The 20,719-nt window shown below is 43.1% G+C and overlaps 1 protein-coding gene across 3 annotated transcripts in view; it reads left to right on the forward strand.

The window, feature by feature from the left end:
* The window catches only part of adgra1a (adhesion G protein-coupled receptor A1a), a 32,022-nt gene extending 11,516 nt beyond the window's left edge, over positions 1-20,506 (forward strand). For 2 of the 3 annotated variants that reach the window (XM_040038621.1, XM_040038623.1), the window contains 5 exons: positions 5,769-5,896; positions 7,184-7,307; positions 8,360-8,511; positions 10,916-11,011; positions 11,089-14,537. In XM_040038621.1, the coding sequence (XP_039894555.1) occupies positions 5,769-5,896; positions 7,184-7,307; positions 8,360-8,511; positions 10,916-11,011; positions 11,089-12,571 (1,983 nt within the window). In that variant the 3' untranslated portion in view covers positions 12,572-14,537. Of the gene's footprint in view, positions 1-5,768; positions 5,897-7,183; positions 7,308-8,359; positions 8,512-10,915; positions 11,012-11,088; positions 14,538-20,494 lie in introns of those variants that run through there. The other variant, XR_005696831.1, reaches the window with a different exon arrangement.
* The last annotated feature ends 213 nt before the right edge of the window (positions 20,507-20,719 follow it).

The following is a 20,719-nucleotide window of genomic DNA, read 5'->3' on the forward strand; positions in this document are numbered from 1 at the left end:
ACCCATAACGAAAAACCCTTAGTCCAACAGCCATGTGTTAACCAATAACAATTCACTGTAATCACGGCACAAAGTCTCTCAAGTACTCCGGCGGTCTCTTGGTTCGTTGCGACCGCCGCAACTCCATGGCCGGTGATTCGGGTGAATCACTACTCCCCAGAGAGGGCGTCACCACAGGAGTGACTTGTACCTCCTTGTGTCTCTCCTCCTCCACTTCCAGCTCCGCGCTGCTGTGTGGGTCTGCCTCCGGGGACTCACCCGACTGGCCTTCCAGCGATCCTGCAGCCAGGCCCAATTCCATGTGGGCAAACAGCTGATCAACGTGACGCCTCACCACTGTCCCATTGCCCAGCATCACCAAGTAGGAGACAGGCCCCGTCATCTCCTGTATGAGTCCTGGAATCCATTTGGGTCCTCTGCCATAGTTTCTGGTATATACAGCATCTCCCCTCCCAAACATGCGCTCCTTGGCATGTCTATCATGGTACAGTCTTTGACTGTCTTGTCTTGCCTTCACCCTTTGCTTCAAGTCAGGGTGTATTAGGTCGAGCGTACACCTCAACTTCCGGCCCATCATTAACTCCGCAGGTGACTTCCCTGTTGTGGACTGCGGTGTGATTCTGTAGCTAAACAGCGCCCTGTTTAACTTGGTCGCCAGGGTGTCTCCCGTACTCTTTTTCATGAGTCCTTTGAATGTTTGCACTGCTCTTTCGGCTAACCCATTGGATGCTGGGTGATATGGAGCGGAGGTGATGTGCGTGATTCCATTCTTTGTCATGAACTCTTTAGTTTGCGCACTTACAAAACACTGAGCATTATCTGAGACTACCATCTCAGGAAGTCCGTGTGTACTGAAACAGTTTCTCAGGCAGTCTATGGTGGCCGCAGCTGTAGCGGATTGCACTGGATACACATCTAACCATTTAGAGTGGGCGTCCACTATTACCAAGAACATTTTACCCAGAAACGGGCCCGCATAATCGATATGTATCCGTCTCCAGGGCTTTTCTGGCCACTCCCAGGGGTGTAAGGGTGCCTCTTGTGGCCTGTGTCTAAGCTCCTGGCAGTTACGGCAAGACCTCACCTTGTCTTCAATGTCATTCTCCATATGCGGCCACCACATGTAACTTCTGGCCAGGCCTTTCATGCGGCTCATACCTGGGTGTGACTGATGTAGCTGTTCCAACAGGGGGCGTCGACCTCTCTCTGGTATCACCACCCTCGACCCCCACAGCACGCACCCATCCTGCACACTCAGCTCCTGTTGCCTCTGCCTGTAGGGTTGAAAATCATGATGCTGCGTATTGGGCCATCCCCTCAATACATACTCACGTACTCTGGCGAGTACTGGGTCTTTGGTTGTCCATCTCTGCAGCTGCTCAGATATCATCACTTCCTCCTGGTCCTGATCTACCATTAACACTTGGTCCTCCGCCGCCACTTCTTTAGGGAGCAACTCTGGAAGAGGTAGACGACTCAGACCATCAGCATTACTGTTATTTTTGCCTTCTCTGTATTTAATAACATACTCATAGGCTCTCAACAACACCGCCCATCTCATGATCCGCTGTGATGCCATCTGAGGGACGGCCTTCAGCTCATGGAACAAGCTAATCAATGGCTTATGATCTGTGATAATCATGAACTTCCTTCCGTACAGGTACTTATGAAAGTACTGTACACCAAATATCACAGCTAATCCTTCCTTATCCAGCTGTGAGTAGTTCTTCTCTGCTGCGTTCAGTGTGCGTGATGCAAAACCAATGGGCTTTTCCTGACCATCTGGCATGCGGTGAGCTAGCACTGCTCCCACTCCATAGGGGGACGCATCGCAAGACAGTATTAATTCCTTCTGTGTACTAATACACTGCTCAACTGCAACAGTTCCTTTGATTTGCCGAAAACCTTCTCCTGTGCTGGTCCCCAACACCATGGCTCCCCTTTTCTCAGAAGCTTGTGCAGAGGGGCCAACAGTGTGGACAGGTTTGGCAAGAACTTATTATAGAAGTTCAACAACCCCAAATAAGCTTTGAGTTCTGTCACTGATTTTGGGGGTGGTGCCTCCTGCACTGCTTTCACTTTTGCTGGCATTGGATGCAAACCGGTCTTATCCACCCGGTGTCCGAGAAATGTCACCTCCTTCTCCATGAACTGACATTTGCTCCTTTTTAACCGCAGGCCCGCCTCCTCCAAGCGCTGCAGTACTCCCTCCAGTGTTTGCAGATGTTCTTTGTCATCCTTCCCCGTCAGTATGATGTCATCCAGATACACCGCCACATTGGTCAGACCTTGTAACACACTCTCCATGGTGCGCTGAAAAATGGCAGGGCTTGAACTCACACCAAACGGCAACCTGGTGTATGTAAACAAACCCTTGTGTGTGTTTACTGTGACATACTTCCTAGAGTCCTCATCCAGTACCACCTGTTGATATGCATGACTCATATCTAACTTGGTGTATTTTTCTCCTCCAGCTAGCCCTGCTATCATGTCCTCCATTCGTGGAATGGGGTATTGTTCTACAGGTGACACCTTGTTGACAGTCAGTTTGTAGTCACCACAAATCCTGGTGCTGGCGTCTGGCTTCAGTATGGGTACAATGGGTGCGGCCCACTCTGCGAATTTCACTGGTTGGATGATTTTCTCCTCCAACAGTCTCTCCAGTTCCTGCTCCACTTTCTTTTTCATCGCAAATGGGACTGAGCGGGGCTTATAGAAGCACGGTTTGGCATCCTTAGCTACATGTATCTTTGCCGCAAACCCCTTTAGTGTCCCCAACTCATCCTTAAACACTGGTTCATGTCTGGCCAGTATCCGCTGTAAGGCATCCTCTCCGCCTTCGATCTTATGTACAGCTTGCCAGTCTAATTGGAGGGCCTTAATCCATCCCCGCCCCATCAAATTAGTTCCAGCACCTTCAACCACCACCACATCCAGCTTTTTTTTACTGTCTCTGAATTCCACCTGTACTTGGGCTGCTCCCCACACGGGTACCTTGTGGCCTCCATATGTTCGCAGCTTGATTCCACACTTGTTTATTTTGGGCGCCTTACTGCCTTCAAAAAGCTTCCTAAATGACTCCTTCGACATGATAGTGTAACCACAGCCTGTGTCCACTTCAAATGTCACATTTTGTCCATTTACTTTTAGCTTTTGTCTGATGGGCTCTTCCCTTGGAATGCTAACCTCCTCATGCACATTATACATGGTCACACTTGCCTTTATGTGGTGCATTTCAGCTCCTTCTTCCTCACTCTCCACATTCTCCTCTTCCACGAAATGTGCGTTTTTACCTTGTCTGACACGCCCGCTTTTCCGCTCCCTTTTCATTCGGCAGACCTTTTTTATGTGTCCCACCTTTCCGCAGTTGTGGCATTTTTCTGAAACAAACCGGCAGTCCTTGGCCACATGATTTAATCCTCCACATCTGTAGTACGTCCTGCCTAGCTGTTGTGACGTTGTACCACTGTCCTCCATTTTGTTCACCACTCCTAATCCTTTAGTGAGCCGCGACTGTTCCATCATGCTCTGTAAATCCCCAATGTCTCTGTTAGCAGCCTCCATGGCTTGAGCAAACTTCAGCGCCCTTTCAAACGTTAGCGACTCCTCTGCTAACAATTTGCGCTGTATTCTGTCGTCGTTTACTCCACATACTAAACGATCCCGCAGCATCACCGTCAGTGAGTCTCCAAAGCTACAGTCCTGTGCGAGCTTCCTCAGCTCCGCTACATACTCTCCCACACTCTCCTCCGGCCTCCTATTCCGTGTGTTAAACCTCCACCGCTGCACAATTTCACTCGGTTTAGGATGCAGATGATTGTTCAACACTTCCACCAACTCAGCATAAGAGCAATCCCCTGGCTTGACCGGGCTGAGTAGGTTCCTAATCAGGGCATAGGTTTGTGCGCCCACGCAACTCAACAGTACCACTCGCTTCTTCTCCTCCTCCTTAATGTCATTCGCCACAAAGAAGTACTCCAATATCTCACAATATTCCTCCCAGGATTGCCGCTCTCCGTCGAACGGTGCCACCGAGCCCAAAGTGGTAGCCATTATTCCACACCGAGGGTTATGCTCCGCTTCCAACAGATGCTAGCGCTGTACCTCTCGCCAACCTCCGTTCCGCAGTCACTTACGACGTTGCGACTTCACAGCAAACCCTGGCTTTCATCCTCGTCGCCATATGTAATAGCCTGAGACTCAGGAATCATGGAGACATGTTTAGCTCACGGCTGTACTTTATTCGGGGGACCGGGACCTGGGCCCCCACAGACCGGAAAAACACCAACAACCACTGTTGCCCCCTAGTGGACCCAACCCGGCCACAACATAACAGGGACCACGCTTTCCTTGCTAGGAACAGATGACGGCGGATTCCTCTTCACTCACGTATTCTTCCGACAGATGCCGGTGCGAGGTGGCCTCTGCAACTCCACGCTGTTGGCTGTGAAGGATTAACGCCCTCACGCAGAAGAAGCGGATCGCATTCTCCTGGCTACAAGGAGCTTCGGCATCCGGGCGATAGTTCCAAACTCACCGATGGTATCTCCCGTGCCCGAACCGATTCTCCCGGGAACCTCCGACTCATCGATGGTGGCTGGGATCGCAGCACCGCAGAAAAGGGCTGTGTTTTTACCATCAGCCTGACAGCGCCATGGTGCTTTTGCAGTTTTAAGCCCCAGGGAAACGAGCCCACCAGCGCTCTGTAGTGGTCTGGCGATAAGGAAAAGCTGCTCTTCATAGAGGACTCACACTCGGGGAAACGTTTTCTGGTTTACTTCAGCTCCCGGCAGAGCCTTGGGAACTCTCTTGTCGTCTTTGCATACATCCACAATGGTACATTATTTAATCTTAAAAAAAGTTGGAGATTTCCCGCGTACCACCAGAGAGGGCCCAAGTACGCACCACCTGTCACGATCTGAGGAGACAGACCGTGCGGTGGTGCGTGTGGTGAACCCAGGTGCGAACACAAGAGAGTAGACCGAAGTAACTTAAACTGAAAGCGAGCCTTTATTATGGCTGAAGAAGGATCTCAAACAAAGCAGAAATACCGTGACAAAACTGAACTAAACTGGGGAACGGATACTGATAAACTATGAAGACTCAGAAAGCTATGGCTAAGAATACAAAAGACTGGGCATGAAAACATGGAGGGTGGGAAACACAGATGACGCGACACAGACTGCATGAAACACAGAGACTAAATACACATGAGGGATGATCAGGGGAAGTGGCCACACATGGGAGCACAGCTGACACACATGAACCTAACGACAGGACAGGAGAGGTGAAACTAAATACACTGACATTGAATACAGACTTTCAAAGTAAAAGAGGAAACATGGAGATTAGACATGACATGAACTAAACATAACCACGCAGACATGACGCATGAACCAGGGAGACTGAGTACAGGGGGAGATGACATAAACAACTAAGAAACAAAGGGCTAAACAGCACCCTAGAAATTAACTAGACAAACTAAGCTAAAGCATAAATGAATACAAAAGATACATAAAACTCAACACTGGGTCACACGACCCAGGACCATGACACCACCGTTTGAGAAAGACTGTTGTAGAAGATCCTTTTTCTTCAAGGTCCTTTAATATGCTGATAGGGTGATACTGAATAAAACATTCAGCACCTTCCTATTCAAAGGATACTTTTTATGTAACGTCACTCTCACTTAGTATGTGCAAAACAGAAGCAATTTAACTTTTTTTTGCCATCTTTGACAAAACATAGATTGTGCACTTCTTTTTCAGGATCTAAAGAGAGTGCTATCCTTCCCCCCATACCCCGGGGATTACCTACATCCAGTGGTGTATGCCTGCACCGCAGTTATGCTGCTCTGTCTGCTTGTCTCCATCATGACTTACATTGTCCACCACAGGTGAGACCTTATTACAAGATAATTTCACACTTTTCATTGCAAAAAATATTCACATGCCTATATGTATGTTGTGACTTTATATCATAAAGGTGTCTGTATATCTCATAATGTTTCTTTATCCTCATCTTGTGTCTGTTAAAAACACCCACCTTCATCCAGAATGAATGTGCAGAAGCAGACAGGTTTCAAGTACAAAGTAGAACTGTCCACTTCAATTTAAACCTCCCAAAACTTTTGTGTTGCTCTGCAAAAACAGCATATCAATTAAGATCAAGGAGCTGAAGCTGAAGGACAATCCATCTGCTCTGATACAAGGCTGGATTTTTCCGTTAGAAATTGATAGGGACTTTTAGAGATTGAGTTATTTTATGAATGAACTGCACAGCCCATCCTGTTACAAAGGAGAAATTTATTACAAACACGTTTGGTTTATAAAACTAGTATTTGGTGCATTTGGTTCTGTCGTCATGACAGAAATGACTTTATTTTATATAAAAATGTGCCATTACCTAATTCTAAAAACTTGTGTTACACAATTAACATTTTTCTACCATAGAAAGCAATTATATGTATCAAAAAATTTATTCATTACAATAATTACTGATTTATTTTTTTATTTTTTTTTAGCACTAAAGCGCTAAATTACTTAAAATGTCATGTCCCAGGTCAGTTACCAATATCAAAAAATCAAAAAACTTTTTATGTTGTTTCTTACTATTGCATGTGTTTACTTATAATATTATGCACATGTTATTTTTTCCTCCCCAAATTTTGTCCCAGGTCAAAAAATAAATACATAAAAAAAACCCTCTAACTGACACCATTCAGTTCATCTTTAACCCAATAAATCCCAACAGTACAGTCTCTTAATACCTAAAGAGGGTTTTGTGCTGGTACAGAATTTTGAAGGACCAGATTTACTAATAAAACTGAGAACTTGAGATATCAAATGGTCTTTGATGCAGTCTGCAAGCAGCCAAAGCAATGAAAAGTTGCTGTTTAGTACAACGTTTTGTGATTGATTTCTCCTAATGACAGTCAGCAAAGAAGAAAATACATTTTTCCCTATTGACCAGATGTTATGTGGTGCTCACTGACCGGTCTTCAGACCTGTGAGACTGAAGCCTTAGTTAACATATTCTTTTATATGTGGATTTAATACTTTAATGCTTCTAAATTATAGTCCAAAGGTGACAGTGTGGCTCCTGTGTTCATTCCCACAACCTTCTACCTAATTTAAGCTAAGACACTATCTTTCTGATGTTTAACTTTTCTCCTTGTTTACAGTGTGATCCGAATCAGCAGGAATGGCTGGCACACACTCCTCAACTTCCTCTTTCACATAGGACTGACATTTGGTATTTTTGCTGGTGGAATCAATCAAATCAACTTACCTTTTGTGTGTCAGATTGTAAGTGTTGTGTTCTTGGTTTCTTACTGTGGTGATGTTCTGTTAAGGGCACTTAACTCTTAAAAGAATGTTAGCTTTTATTTTTTTTTTTGAATCTGAAGATATTGGTTATTTTATATTAGACTGGCTTCCAAATTGTGTGACTGAGTATAACATGAAAAGCCCTCTAGTCGGTTAAAGTCAGGTTAAATGTAAACACTTCACTTTATTAGGTACACATTGCTAGCACTGGCTTGGATCCCCATTTTACCCTGGGAACTTCCTTAATTCTTCATGATTTCACAAAGTACTGTAATTATTCCTCAGAAATATTGGTCTCCATAGACATGTCAGCAATACACAGTTGCTGCAGACTTCTTGGCTACACAACCGTAATGTAAATCTCCTGTGTTCAGAGATGCTCTTCTGTATAACGTGGTTGTAATGAAAATAATTGTAATGGTTTTTGCGTTACTGTACTTGGAGCTGATAGGAAGGCACACCTGTTCTATAAACCTCAGGGATGGTTTTATGGAAAAATAGACACATTGGCTGTAGCTTGCCAAGTGTTACGATCATCTCTCCAAAACTTTTATGGTTGAAAGATACAATAAAAGGGCAGCTTTATAGTTCCACCTCTGGTACTGAATATTTTTTACATTCAATATGAATGTAACTTTTTTTGATTAAGTAGCATAATTTAAAAGATTGTAGCTGATATAACAATGCCTCCCATTTAACGGCACACACACATAAACAAAGTTATTTTTAGATCATATGTTTTCATGAACCTTCAAAGGTTCTGCTTCTGCACCGTTTTGCTGTTTTATCACCAAAGTGAATCTTGAATTAATTATAATCACAATATGACTGAAGCTCAGTGCACGCATAGTAATGTGATTCTGGTTCTGGAGCTTTTAATTTATTCAGTCCTTAGACATTGGAACTGTTCAGTGTGCAGCATATTGAACACCTAATAGAGTGCATTTTTGTTCTATGATGATTCCCAACTACACTCTTAAACCTACTCCAGTTCACTCAATTTTTATGATGTCTATTTCAACCTGTGTTAGGTTGGCATTGTGCTCCACTATGCTTCTCTGTCTACCATGCTGTGGCTGACCTTCACTGCTAGAAACATCTGTAAAGATGTTTCCAAAGACCCACTTCAGGCACAGGAGAGGAATAGGGCTTCCCAGACTCGTACCAAACCAGCCATCATCAGGTAAGCTGTAAACAGGTGCCTGCGGGTACAAGCAGGGCTGAGCAATGTTCATCAGTCATCAGTATGTGAATGAATCATGACTGTCCTTGGGTCATTTTCTCACTTTTACATTTTTCTGACTTTTATCATAGCTAATTACTAATTTTTACAGTGTTGAGACAATTGCTTCTTATCTGGTCTTGCATATTTGAGAATACTGTTGACAGCAAGAGCACTCAGAGAGTGCAACTCCCCCCAAAGGGCAAAGGCTTTACTAAAACTTCTATGTCTTATGATGTTTTTATTACAACATGCTGCCTGTTATGGCATCGCTGTGACATCACAGGGTGTCATATTGAAAAAAGCTCTCTTTCACTTGATACATTATTCAAAAAATTTCTTGAAATTTTTCTTGAAATTTTGACCTGATTAAAATAAAATAAATAAATAAAAATTAAATAAGCTCTAGTTGTTAGTGGTATCTAGCTTCACACAGTATTTGAGGATACCAGCAGCACAGAATATTTGAAAATGATATTTTCTACCCCTCAATTTTATCTGCACCTCAGAGGGTTTTGTCCAGCAGTTAGGTGCTCGTGTCACATATGTCCCCACATATGTGACATGCTCGCCTGCACTATGGAGAGGGGATCGATATGTGTGCATCTGTGTCTTTGTTAGTGGGTGGGTATGAATGAGTGAATTGCCTGTGTCTGTATGTGTGTGTGTGTGTGTGTGTGTCTGGGCCTGGCACACACAGACACACATCTGGAGTCAGGATGTGTTTGACCTAGTTCAGCACAGAGATGGAAAACAAGAAGAAGCAGTTAACCTGACTCAGTCCGACCTAGTTTCTACATCCCGCTTATTACCCTAAAGCAATTTTGAAGCTACAGGGAGAGCTCTATAATGGTACATAGTCACATTACTGCTATGTTAAACTAAACACTTGGCTGTCCTTATCATGGTAATGCTGTCATGCAAATGATTAGCAGATGGAGTCATTACCATTTTCACAACGTTCAGTATCCTGTGGAAAGCACAAAAACACCCAAAATGTTTTGCTAGCCATTCTGAACTAAGATGTTTATTATTATTAGTCCAGGTGTGGACAACAGTCTAAGCACAGATGCCCAGGTCTCCTCTTCTCAGCCACATTCTTCAGCTCTTCCAGAGGACCACTCAGGTGTTTCCAAACATATTTTATTTTATTCCCGCCACATGTTTATCCCAACGATCAAACCAGCTGAGAGACATAATCTCTCCGGTGTGTCCTTGGGCTGCCTCAGAGTTTCCTCTCATTCCCGAGGAACACCTTGCCACCTTGACTAGGATTCATCCCAAACTACCCTTTGCTGTGTAGGAGTTTTAGCCCTACCTTGAGCCCCTACTGCATGGCTGATCTCCTCTCACTATCACTGAGGGTGACCCACACTTTGCAGGACCTCCATTTTAGCCACCTGTGATTGCCCCTGCCTTATACTCTCAATCTGTTCCTCAGCATGTGTTTCAGGTCCTTGGTGGGTGGGGCCTCACTTGGCAGTGCCACATGAGAAAACCTGTGACCCATATTTCATTGTGTCTCTCATTCTCCTACCTATGCATTGTGACTGGTCATGTGTCAGATGGCGGGGGGGATTTACAACAGACCTATCTTCAAAGTCATGTGCACCCACTGATCCTACTGATTGCGCACGTCATATTAGTTTTGTATTTAAGTAATGTCAATTTGCTTAGTAAATAACTTTCTGTACACTGCTGAACAATGTGTCCAGCCTTTTGTCATGGTGTTACGAGCCAGGTTTGAGACACACTTGTGTTTTCAATGTCAATACCCTCAGTACCCACATCACCTTAGATAAGGGTACAAATATCAATCGTCATTAAACACACATACACACACACACACACACACACACACACACACAATTATAAACATATATAATATCTCTCTCTCTCTTGCTCTGTCTTTATAGAATACATATACATATTCAATTCAATTCAATTCAGTTTTATTCATACAGCACTAAATCACAACAATAGTGGCCTCAAAGCGCAAATATTGTTGATCCTACAATAATACATGCAGAGAAAAACCCAACAATCATATGACCCCCTATGAGCAAGCACTTTGGCGACAGTGGGAAGGAAAAACTCCCTTTTAACAGGAAGAAACCTCCAGCAATACCAGGCTCAGGGAGGGGCGGGGCCATCTGCTGTGACCGGTTGGGGTGAGAGAAGGAAGACCGGATGAAGGACATGCTGTGGAATAGAGACAGAGGTTAATAACAAGTGTGATTTAATGCAGAGAGGTCTATTAACACATAGTGAGGGAGAAATGTTCAGTTTCTATGCCATATGTTAAAACAAGCTCTAATTCTTCATGGTGAAATTACCATTCCAGTAATAACATTTTTTTTTTCAGATTTTATCTTGTAAGTGATGGAATCCCTATCATAATAGTTGGAGTTACAGCAGCATTTGGTATGGATAACTATGGCAGCAGAGATGATGCACTGTAGTAAGTATACTCAGATTATTATTTGTTGTTAAATATAGAACATTAAAAAAAAAAACTTTCTTTTTTCATTTTTTTAGTTGCTGGATGGCATGGGAACCAAGTCTGGGTGGTTTCTATGCTCCCATGAGTCTTCTGGTCTTAGTCATGTGTGTGTACTTCTTGTGGACTTACGTCCAGCTGAAGCGCCACCCAGAAAGGAAGTATGAGCTGCGGGTTTTAAGTGAAGAGCAGCAACAGCTGTCATCAAATGAGTCGCACCATCACTGCCACACTGACACTGGGTCTGCTGGGGACTGCCAGCCCTTTGCTGCTGGCGTGTCAGTTCTGGCCAATGAGCACTCTTTTAAATCTCAACTCCGGGCCACAGTCTTCACCCTCTTCCTGTTCCTGGCTACCTGGACTTTGGGAGCATTGGCTGTTTCACTGGGACATTTCCTGGACATGATATTCAGTTGTCTCTATGGTGCTTTTTGTGTCACTCTGGGACTCTTCCTTCTCATCCAGCACTGTGCTAAGCGTGATGACGTGTGGCACCGTTGGTGGGCTTGTTGCCCATCCAGATCAAAGACAGAGGATGGACCTGGAGAAGGACAGAGCCAGAGGCAGGAAGTCCATCAGCCACACTGCCATTTGAATTCCCCACTCTCAGTGAAGCAGCAGATGCTTTCTCCTTACCCTATTCAGAGTTCTCACCACAGAACAACACCACCTCCCCAAAGCCCAACATTAAATCACACAGGTCCATGCTGTGTGGCTGTAATGACTCCTGTTAGCCCTTCCCCCATCTCACCTCGTGCTGACCAAATGCCTTCACCACGTCCACAGTCACTTCCTGATGAGCTCCCTCATCCAGCTCTTCCCCTGCAGAGTTGCATTGCTGATAGAACAAAGACACGCTCTTTCAACCGTCCACGCCAATGCTTCCAGGATTACCGGTCTCATATCACTTCCACCAGTATGGATGGGAGTGTGCACAGTACTCACCTGGACAGTCCTCATAATGTGCACCACATTGAAGCCTCACCACTGGTTTCTAATAGTCCACACCCAGATCTCCAGCTTCCGTACATCAGCCCTCATTTAGATAGCCAACTTGTAGTGTCCTGTCACAGCTTGGAACGCCAGACCTCCTGCCACAGCGTGCAAGACTCGGTTGCTTCCTGTCACAGTCATGCCCACAACATGCATGACAGTATCTCTTCCTGCCACAGCCTTCTTATGCCTTCTCATGGGGTCGACACCAGCCAGTGGCACATGTACTGCTCAGTCGATGACTCTTCCAGCACAAACTGTTGTGAGAGAGCTGATCCCATCACCTTGCAGTATGAACAAGACCCTGACAATTTGAGCTGGATGTCAAAAACGGCAGACAAAGAAAAGATCTGTCTAGAGCTGGAACAGAAAGGTTTCCCAAGGAACACCCTACCTCGGCAGCATGGCACTGTGAACCGACGAGGACCCATTGGTCGAAACAGGAGTCTGCAGGAAGATAGCCTGTTTGGTTCAGATGCCACAGGAAACATACGGACAGGCCCCTGGAAGAATGAAACCACCGTATAGTCTTGAAATCCTTGGAGCAGTCAAACCTGCCAGCAAATGACTTTTTGTTTGGGTCCCTTTGCCTTCCAGGCCCTACATCCCAGTAACATTTCAGATCTCTTTATGTCAAAGTTAACATTTTATTGTTTCAAAAATCAGATCTGAATAAACACACACACACACACACACACACACACACACACACACACACACACACATATACACAAAATGATCAGTTAATGTTAAATATTTTTTCTGCTCCATGAAATTTAAATTGCAATCAGTATTATATATTGATCCTAAGGAGCAGCCTGAAAACATATCAGTGTTACTGAAAGAAGTTCACATTCCTCCTATAGTCCAAGGATATGCAGACAGGCAAGAAAAACTCAGAAAGGCCAGTGAAAGTCATGCATCGACTACACGTGATCAAAAAAGAACTGAAGGGTTATTTTTTGAATGAAACACCCAAACTTTGATACAAGACAGCAGTGATAGTAAGATTTATTGGATCAGTTCATTTACCACAGATATTGATTAAGAGACCTGATACAAGCAAAAATTTAAAAAGTGAAAATCCTTAGAATTCTTACCACTCAACAGATACTGTGAAATGTTTCAGAGCATAAAAACTTACTTTTCTTAAAAAACAAACTCTGGAAGGTGTACATCTCTCAGTAACTTTACTGTTTGAGAATTCAACAATCTTGTTATCTTGTTATCTTGTTATCGTGTATGCCCTGCCCTTCCCAGGCGCCTCTAATCCTCCTATTGCTCTTGAACAGTTCAACTTTATTTATACAGTGCCAATTCACAACAACAGCTGGCTTAAGTCACTTTATATTGTTGTGTCTTACAATACAGATGTTTTTAATATTTTCCTTGTGATTGCTTTGGTTGCTACCAGATTGCTGTGGTCGCCTGTAGTTTGCATGCATCAGAGGTGAATTGTCTCCATTTCCAACATGTGTTGCACTTTTCACAGTTTTACTACCACTTATATCAAGTACTTAGCAAGTGTTGTCAGACAGGTCTGGCTGTTTGGCGACTGTGGCAATCTGTTACTGAATAAAACATTTGCAAGGAGGCTTTTTTGTGCAGCACTGTATACCTCTTTGTCACCAATTTTAGCTTGTGAGAGCAAGTTAGTTCCCGCATTTGCCAAGTGGTCGGGCAATACATGACTGCGAATAACCTCTACTGGGAAATTTTGTCTAACAACCAAGGGATGAAATGTAGCTTCCAATCATTCACTAGTGGTGTGTGACTAGGGCCTAAAGATGTGCAGGTTTGCATGGACACAGATATTAGTGCATATTGTATTAGAAGGAGCTTGTTTTTCAGAGTGCAAAGTGTTGTGAGAAAATATTTATTTGAATTAAGGTTGACTTGCAGAATTCAATTAATTTCATTCTAAAAAAGCACATAGTATTTCACTACTGATGTGGTGAAATAAAATCAATAATAATAATAATAATACTAATAATGATAATAATGAATAATGATAATGTGTCTGTGAGTGTTCATTCCTTTGGAATAGAGTATAACTTCCCTGAAATGAAATGTCTTTTCTCAACAGTGCGCTTGCACAAAACCCTTTTTTCACTTTTCAATTAGGATATTTTGGATTCATATATCCAATACCAGACAGAAGTTGTTTTTTTTTTAAGTACAGCTGTTACTGAGACGTTGTTGAGACTGTCTAATGTTCTTCTAATTAGTGTTCTTCTAATACAGGTCAGCTCTTACGCACAGATTTCAGGTTTGCAGGATGGAATATGGTTTGCAGTTTTATAAATCCTGGGATTCACCCAAGTCTTAACCTATAGGACCACACGCAGTCCTCAGCAATTTCCATCAGAAAAGTTATTCCTTATATTATAAACATCCTTCAGCAGCTGTGGCTCACGAGGTAGGGTAGGTCATCTACCAATCAGAAGGTCAGTACCTTAATCGTCAGCTCCTCCTGTCTGCATGTTGAAATAGGCAAAATAAGGAACTTCAAGATGTCCCCTATACATCTGTGCGAGTGTGTGCGTGAATGTTAGACAGATTCTGGGTTAGATTCTGGGTTACAATCCCTGGATCTCCATGCATTCTGCATGGCGTTTCTCCCACAGTCGAAAAAACATGCTGTTTCCCTTGGCTTGCCTAATACAGTCCCAGTGTGGGGAGTTCATAAGGAAAGCCAAAGCCCTCAGTGTTTGTGGGGGCAAATGTTATTATGAAACCAAATTAAAGAAGCTCTTTAAGATTCTTACCATTCTAAATCCTTTACAGGCAAATCACTCTGGAATTTGGAGAGGCTATCATCCACATCTTCAAACAAAGTGCAATATACAGTATTATGCAAAAAGGCAGTAGATGGTCATGATTGCACCTTTAAATACTTGGATCACTGGACAATTTTTTAAAGTTATATATTTGTTAATGTTATATTTCTTATTGCATTTACAAGATATTTACACGTGGAAACCCATGGAATCAGAGTGAGCATGTGTGTTTTCATGTGTGCAACAGTGCATGAGTAGGTACATAGAAATTTAGTGTGTTTTTGCTACATCTGTTTATAGGACCACCCTTGCAGAATGAGTTTAGTGAATATCTTGGTGAAGATTCATTTATAAAGTCTATGGGTTTTTTATTGAGACGCTTTATTTATACTGCCAAACAGAGTCAAACAGACTCTGGCCTGACAAGTATTGCACTAATGTGTGACCCTCACATTGTGAGATAATGATTCCAAAAAGTACAGTGTGCTACAAAGCACAAACTTTGTGCCAGAATTATGTGCCAATTTTCACTGTGATGATAAACTACACACAACACCTTCTCAAAGAGTGATTACATAGTTTGTAGCACCATATCAACTCAGGTTTTAAAAGATCATCAGCAATCCTTTAAAGCAGAACACAGACTTCATTCTATATGATTCCCCAGTGAGGTGTTTCATAAAGTAGTGTTGGCAGTTGAGCAAAGCCTTCTTCAGTAATTCAGGTTCCGTTTGAGTTTCACAGAACAGATAAAATAACCCTCCAGAACAGTCCAGTTCTGGCAAAATAAGTTTTAACCCCTAATTCACCACTGGTGCTGTGTAAATACCTTATTAAGAGGTATGATTCTACAATATGACCGAGAACATTCCAAAAGTCAGGAAGTCCACTTGGTGACACTTGGTGAAACTAGATTCAGAGTGGGGCACTAGTCATCTGCATGACCGATTTGGAGTGAGGGGGAAAGGAAAAGAATGAACAATTTGGACACTGCAATGGGGAAAGAAAAGAGAGAGAGAGAGCATACAGACCATGAATTAAATAAATGAAAAAACACAAACTATGGGTGGCAGTACCTGAGACAACCAGGTGGGGTTACATGAGTGTTCTCCAGAAGTACAGCTGATTTCTTTCTGAGTAAGAGTTGAAAAGATAGTTTTAACCCAATGTCCATATTAAATATGAGCTAGAGTCCAGATGATTTACAGCCTTGGTTAGAATTTGTAATAACTGTCATTTTTGTCTATCAAGGGACAGAAATGACAATATATGTAATACCCTGTGTTTCCTTGACTCATTACCGAGTGGTGAGAGGTGTGTTTTTTAGAATTTAGACTGCATATAAAAGGTGGACTTGAAGCCTCAAGGTTAGTTTTGGTGCAGCAGCCATCTTTGTTTTTTGGAGCGAAAATAACTATTTGTAAGAGAGGGCAGAGTGCCAAGTTGACAGTGACAACATTTTGTGTCCTTTGTGTATACTTGGTTTAATTTTTTAGTTTGCACTTGCACTTTTACTGTTTCAGTGTGTTTCAGTTTATTTTAGTGTTCCATTATATTTTTTTGTCATCTTCTTTCTCTCTGTTAGTTACTTGCTTTTCTATTTTGATAGCATTGTCTCTCTGTTGCTTTGTAGTTTTACGTGCTTTGTCTCGTTGTTCCTTTTCCTACTGCATTCCCCACCTGTTTCTTCTCGCCTCATTATCTTCATATTGTGTCACTCTCCCCTTGTCCTCTGTTGCATTGTGTATATAGCTGTGTCTTCCTAGTGTTCCTGGATGTTTGGATATCCTGGCTTAGTGCCTTACAGATCCCAATATTTATGGACTTTTTCATTCCTGGGCTTAGAAGCTTAATGTTTTTCCTGTCTTCTGCATTTGGGTTTGTAAATTTTCAAGACACACAATGGGTCATGATAAAAAAAAAGCCATAAGGCCTGCTTTTTTAAAACCAAATTTTTATCTATGAAACACCTCTCTGGCTTGTGTTATTTAGCATGTGGCACATTTTGTAGAAATTAGAGCGCATAGATCTTTTCAGTTTTATCCAGTGAAGATCATTTCACTCATATTCTGCTTTTGGGGTGAAACTGGTGTTGATTTGAAGAATTTGAGTCATACCACTCATAATGTCACATGTTGAAGGTTAAACACATTTTCACTTTTATGGCACCATATCCCACTCTGATCGAGTGACACTAACTTTTAGCCTGATGTCGATCACTGTGCATGTGTTGTGTTGTCCTGTCCCAGTGTTTCAACAGCTTTAAGTGTCTTCCCGGGTGGGGTAGGAGGATAGTCAATGTTAAAATGCCACTGACACCAGCTGTCAAATGTGAGATCCTTTTAATGTCACATGAAATAAAAAATAAACAAATGGATAAAAGGGGATGCCAATCTGAGCACTGAGTGTTGCCTGAAATAAAGATTTACTGTGACATGCCTTACGAGTAATTGTTCTTATTTTGTGCAGGGTTCTCCCACTGAGGATCCTGTGCTCATCTTCTCATTATTTTGTATTAACTTTTAAACAACTTAAGAAACCTGTGGAAAAAAGACATGACACATGAGGGATGCTTCAGACAAAGCTGACTTGATAAAACAACTGATGCTAGATACATGTTGCACAACCAAGCTATCCAGCTCATTGCCCCATATTGGCTTTTACTGCAGAAAACAAATGCAATACAATGTGCTTTGTGTAGTTAAATTATTATGGCACAAAAACACTACTGTCTCAAACTATACATAATTTACAACGGTGAGTCAGATTATCTAATGAAGTAGTCTGACAAGTCAGCTTGTTTGCATCTCCACTAAGTTATGAGTTTGCTAAAATATGGTTGCATGTTGTAACCATGAATTTTATCACTGTATCTTGATTTTGGTCACTACATCTCAAACACATTTCTGGATGTAGAAAAGCATAACACAGGTGTGGACCCATCTATATGTGTCTGAATACAGCAATGTTTTACAATAATGTCTGAATATAATAATGATTTTCTTTTTAAAAGCACTTATTTAGGTCTGTGAATAAGCTGTAAGTTTTATATTTAGCACAAGAGTTAGGAGAAAAGGAGATAGCAATAGTGTTCTTCAATATTTAGGGGGCACTGCTTGTCAAATCAAATGCACAGCAATAATTATTTATTAATTATTATAAAATATTTATATTGTGAAGAAATATTTATCTTATTTATGATGTTGCGTTGTAAATGACAATCAGTTGAGATTTTTTAAAAAGCCCTCACCTAACTCCTGTGTTTGTCTCAGCATCTCTGATACATAATGTATCATCATCGTCTTCATCCATCACATCCCCCACACAGAGCGCTCCTCTACAGCCGTAGCTGGGCTGGACTGACCCACTCCAGCAGCAGAGAAGTCAAAAAAATTATGCGGATGTCTCTGATGTGAACATGACCTATTTTGATGTCCTACTGAGATCTGCAGACATGGCTTTCTTCCTGCTACCCTGTTCTACTACCTACACCTGCCTGGACAGCCTGGTATGTGTACAGCAGCTCTTTCTGGGTGTGATGCGGCTTATAAACATACATTTTTAGCTAATTCTAACAAATCTGCTGCACAAATGTCCAGTCTTTCTGTTGCCAGCTTGGAAAATAAAGCAGTCCTAGTATCATCAGAGCTGGGGTTAACTGTCTCTAGGGTGAAAGCCACAGCTTTAACAGACTCTGGGATAGCTGATACGGGGTTAACAGGCTCGGAGAGAGTTAATCCAGGCTGAGAAGAAGCAGAAAAAACACAGCCCTTTGTTTTGTCAGAAGTCTTAAAAATACCAACCTGGAAGAGGCCAGTTACGACAAAGCTAGGTAAGCTATGCGTATTAGCTCTCATTGGCACACCCCGAACAACCCCAGAAGAAAAAGACTCAAAGCTCAAACCTGAAACATTGTCCTTTCTACTCACCACAGTCGGCCGCTCTGATATCCCGAGGTCCGACTGTGGTGAGGGGCGTTGACGGCGTGAGCGCCATTTCCCTTTCGAAGGCTGGGCAGAACAGCCTCCGTCGGGCCAGGCAGCGAAGCATTAGTTGCTGGGTGGGTGGTAGCAGCTGGGGGGTGAAGGTGAAGCTCGTTCAGAATGACATTCTGTGCGGGTGAAGAGAGCTGAAAAGCCAGGGGAGACCGGAAACCAATCGCTGTAGCCGGTTAGCCACAGCTTGGCGAAATTCTTTCTCCTCATGCTCCAGCCACAAATTAATCAATTTGTCCACAGAGTACACAATATCCTCACGGAGCTCGTCGGGTGGGTCGAATGCTGCTTGGTCCATGGATGGCTGGTTCATACTGTCAAGGCCAGCGGGGCAAGCCGTTTGTAAATTATTAAAGGACCCAAAATGCAAGCACTGTTTCTGATGAGAGTGAGCTTTATTGAAGAGGATGACAAACAACAAAAAAAGGGTGAGGGTGGCGAGAACAGAACTGACAAACCTAAACTGGGTAAACTAACAAAACTAACCCGGAACCGGAACAGAGATGACGCAGACCAGAGAACAAAACACCATATAACGCAGCCGAACCAGCAACTAACAGAGGCAGACACAAGGCTTAAATACACAGAAGGATAACGAGGGAATGAGACACAGAAGGAGGGCACAGCTGGGAGTAATTAGACATGACGGGACAGGGGAAACGAAAACTGAACACACTGACATCAGACACGGACCTTCAAAGTAAAACAGGAAAACACACACAAGCAAAGACACAGACTCAGAGACGCGGGCTTAACACAGAGACCTGACTACACTAGATGGGATATACAGGCAGGGATGACACAAAACAGAGGGAGCAAAGAATAAACACTGGGAAACCAAAACACAAATAGTCATAATTCATAATAAAATCAAAAGTAAAATTACAAAACCAAAAACACATGGTCACCGACCCAGGACCGTGACAAAACCTATTATCCTGATTGGATCACATCCTGTTACTCCTGTTTGCCCAGTGATCCATCGACCACCTGGAGGGCCTGTAGAAGTCTGTACTGAGTTGTGGGTGCTGCAGGGACCCGTCAAAAGTCTACCACATCCAGCTGATGGAGAGGCATGCTTACACTCGTCTTTCATTACACAGACACCAGAGCTCTACAAAAAAGCTAAACAACTCCTGGACAAAATGAGACAACTACTGGCTACTGGAGGATTTGAGATACAGCAGTGGGCCAGTAATGTGCCGGAGGTGGTGTCCCACCTGCCTAGTACCTCCGGCTCTGACAGTTGTGATCTCTGGCTGACTTTTAACCAAGCTGATCCACAAGAGTTGATGTTTGGGTTACGTTGGCATTGCCCTACTAATACCTTGGGGTAGAAGCATTGCCCAGTCTTCTGCATGGCACCAACTCTCCGCAATGTGTACAAGGTGCTTGCTAGCCAATATGACTCTCTAGGGTTTATCATTTCCTATACCACGAGAGGGAAGATTCTTGTACAGTCTATGTGGCAAAAGGAGATAGGGTTGGGATGAACCTGTCACCGGTGTCCTTCTTCTCACCTCGTTAGAATGGGAGACGGGACTACCTTACCTGCAGAACATTACCTTACCAAGATGCTATATCCCCCCTGCTACAGACTATCAAAGTTTCACCTTTGAGCTGCATCTGTTCTGTGACGCCTCAGAGAAAGAATATGTATCTGTAGCTTATCTAAGGACCACAGATTGCCACAGAAATGTCAGCACTTCATTTCTGATGGTGAGATCCCGAGTCGCTCCTTGGAACAGATTGCCCATGCCCCATCTGGAGCTCAGTGGTGCTCTCACTGGAGCGCAGCTTGCTAAGACTCCCCAAACCAAGCTTACTCTACCACTGCAGAACACCATCTTGTGGACGGACTCTACTATGGTGCTGACTTGGTTACAGTTTCAGTCTTGCCA

The sequence above is a fragment of the Simochromis diagramma genome, unplaced genomic scaffold, assembly GCF_900408965.1.
Source record: "Simochromis diagramma unplaced genomic scaffold, fSimDia1.1 OVJJ01000617.1, whole genome shotgun sequence".
Taxonomy (NCBI): Eukaryota; Metazoa; Chordata; class Actinopteri; order Cichliformes; family Cichlidae; genus Simochromis; species Simochromis diagramma.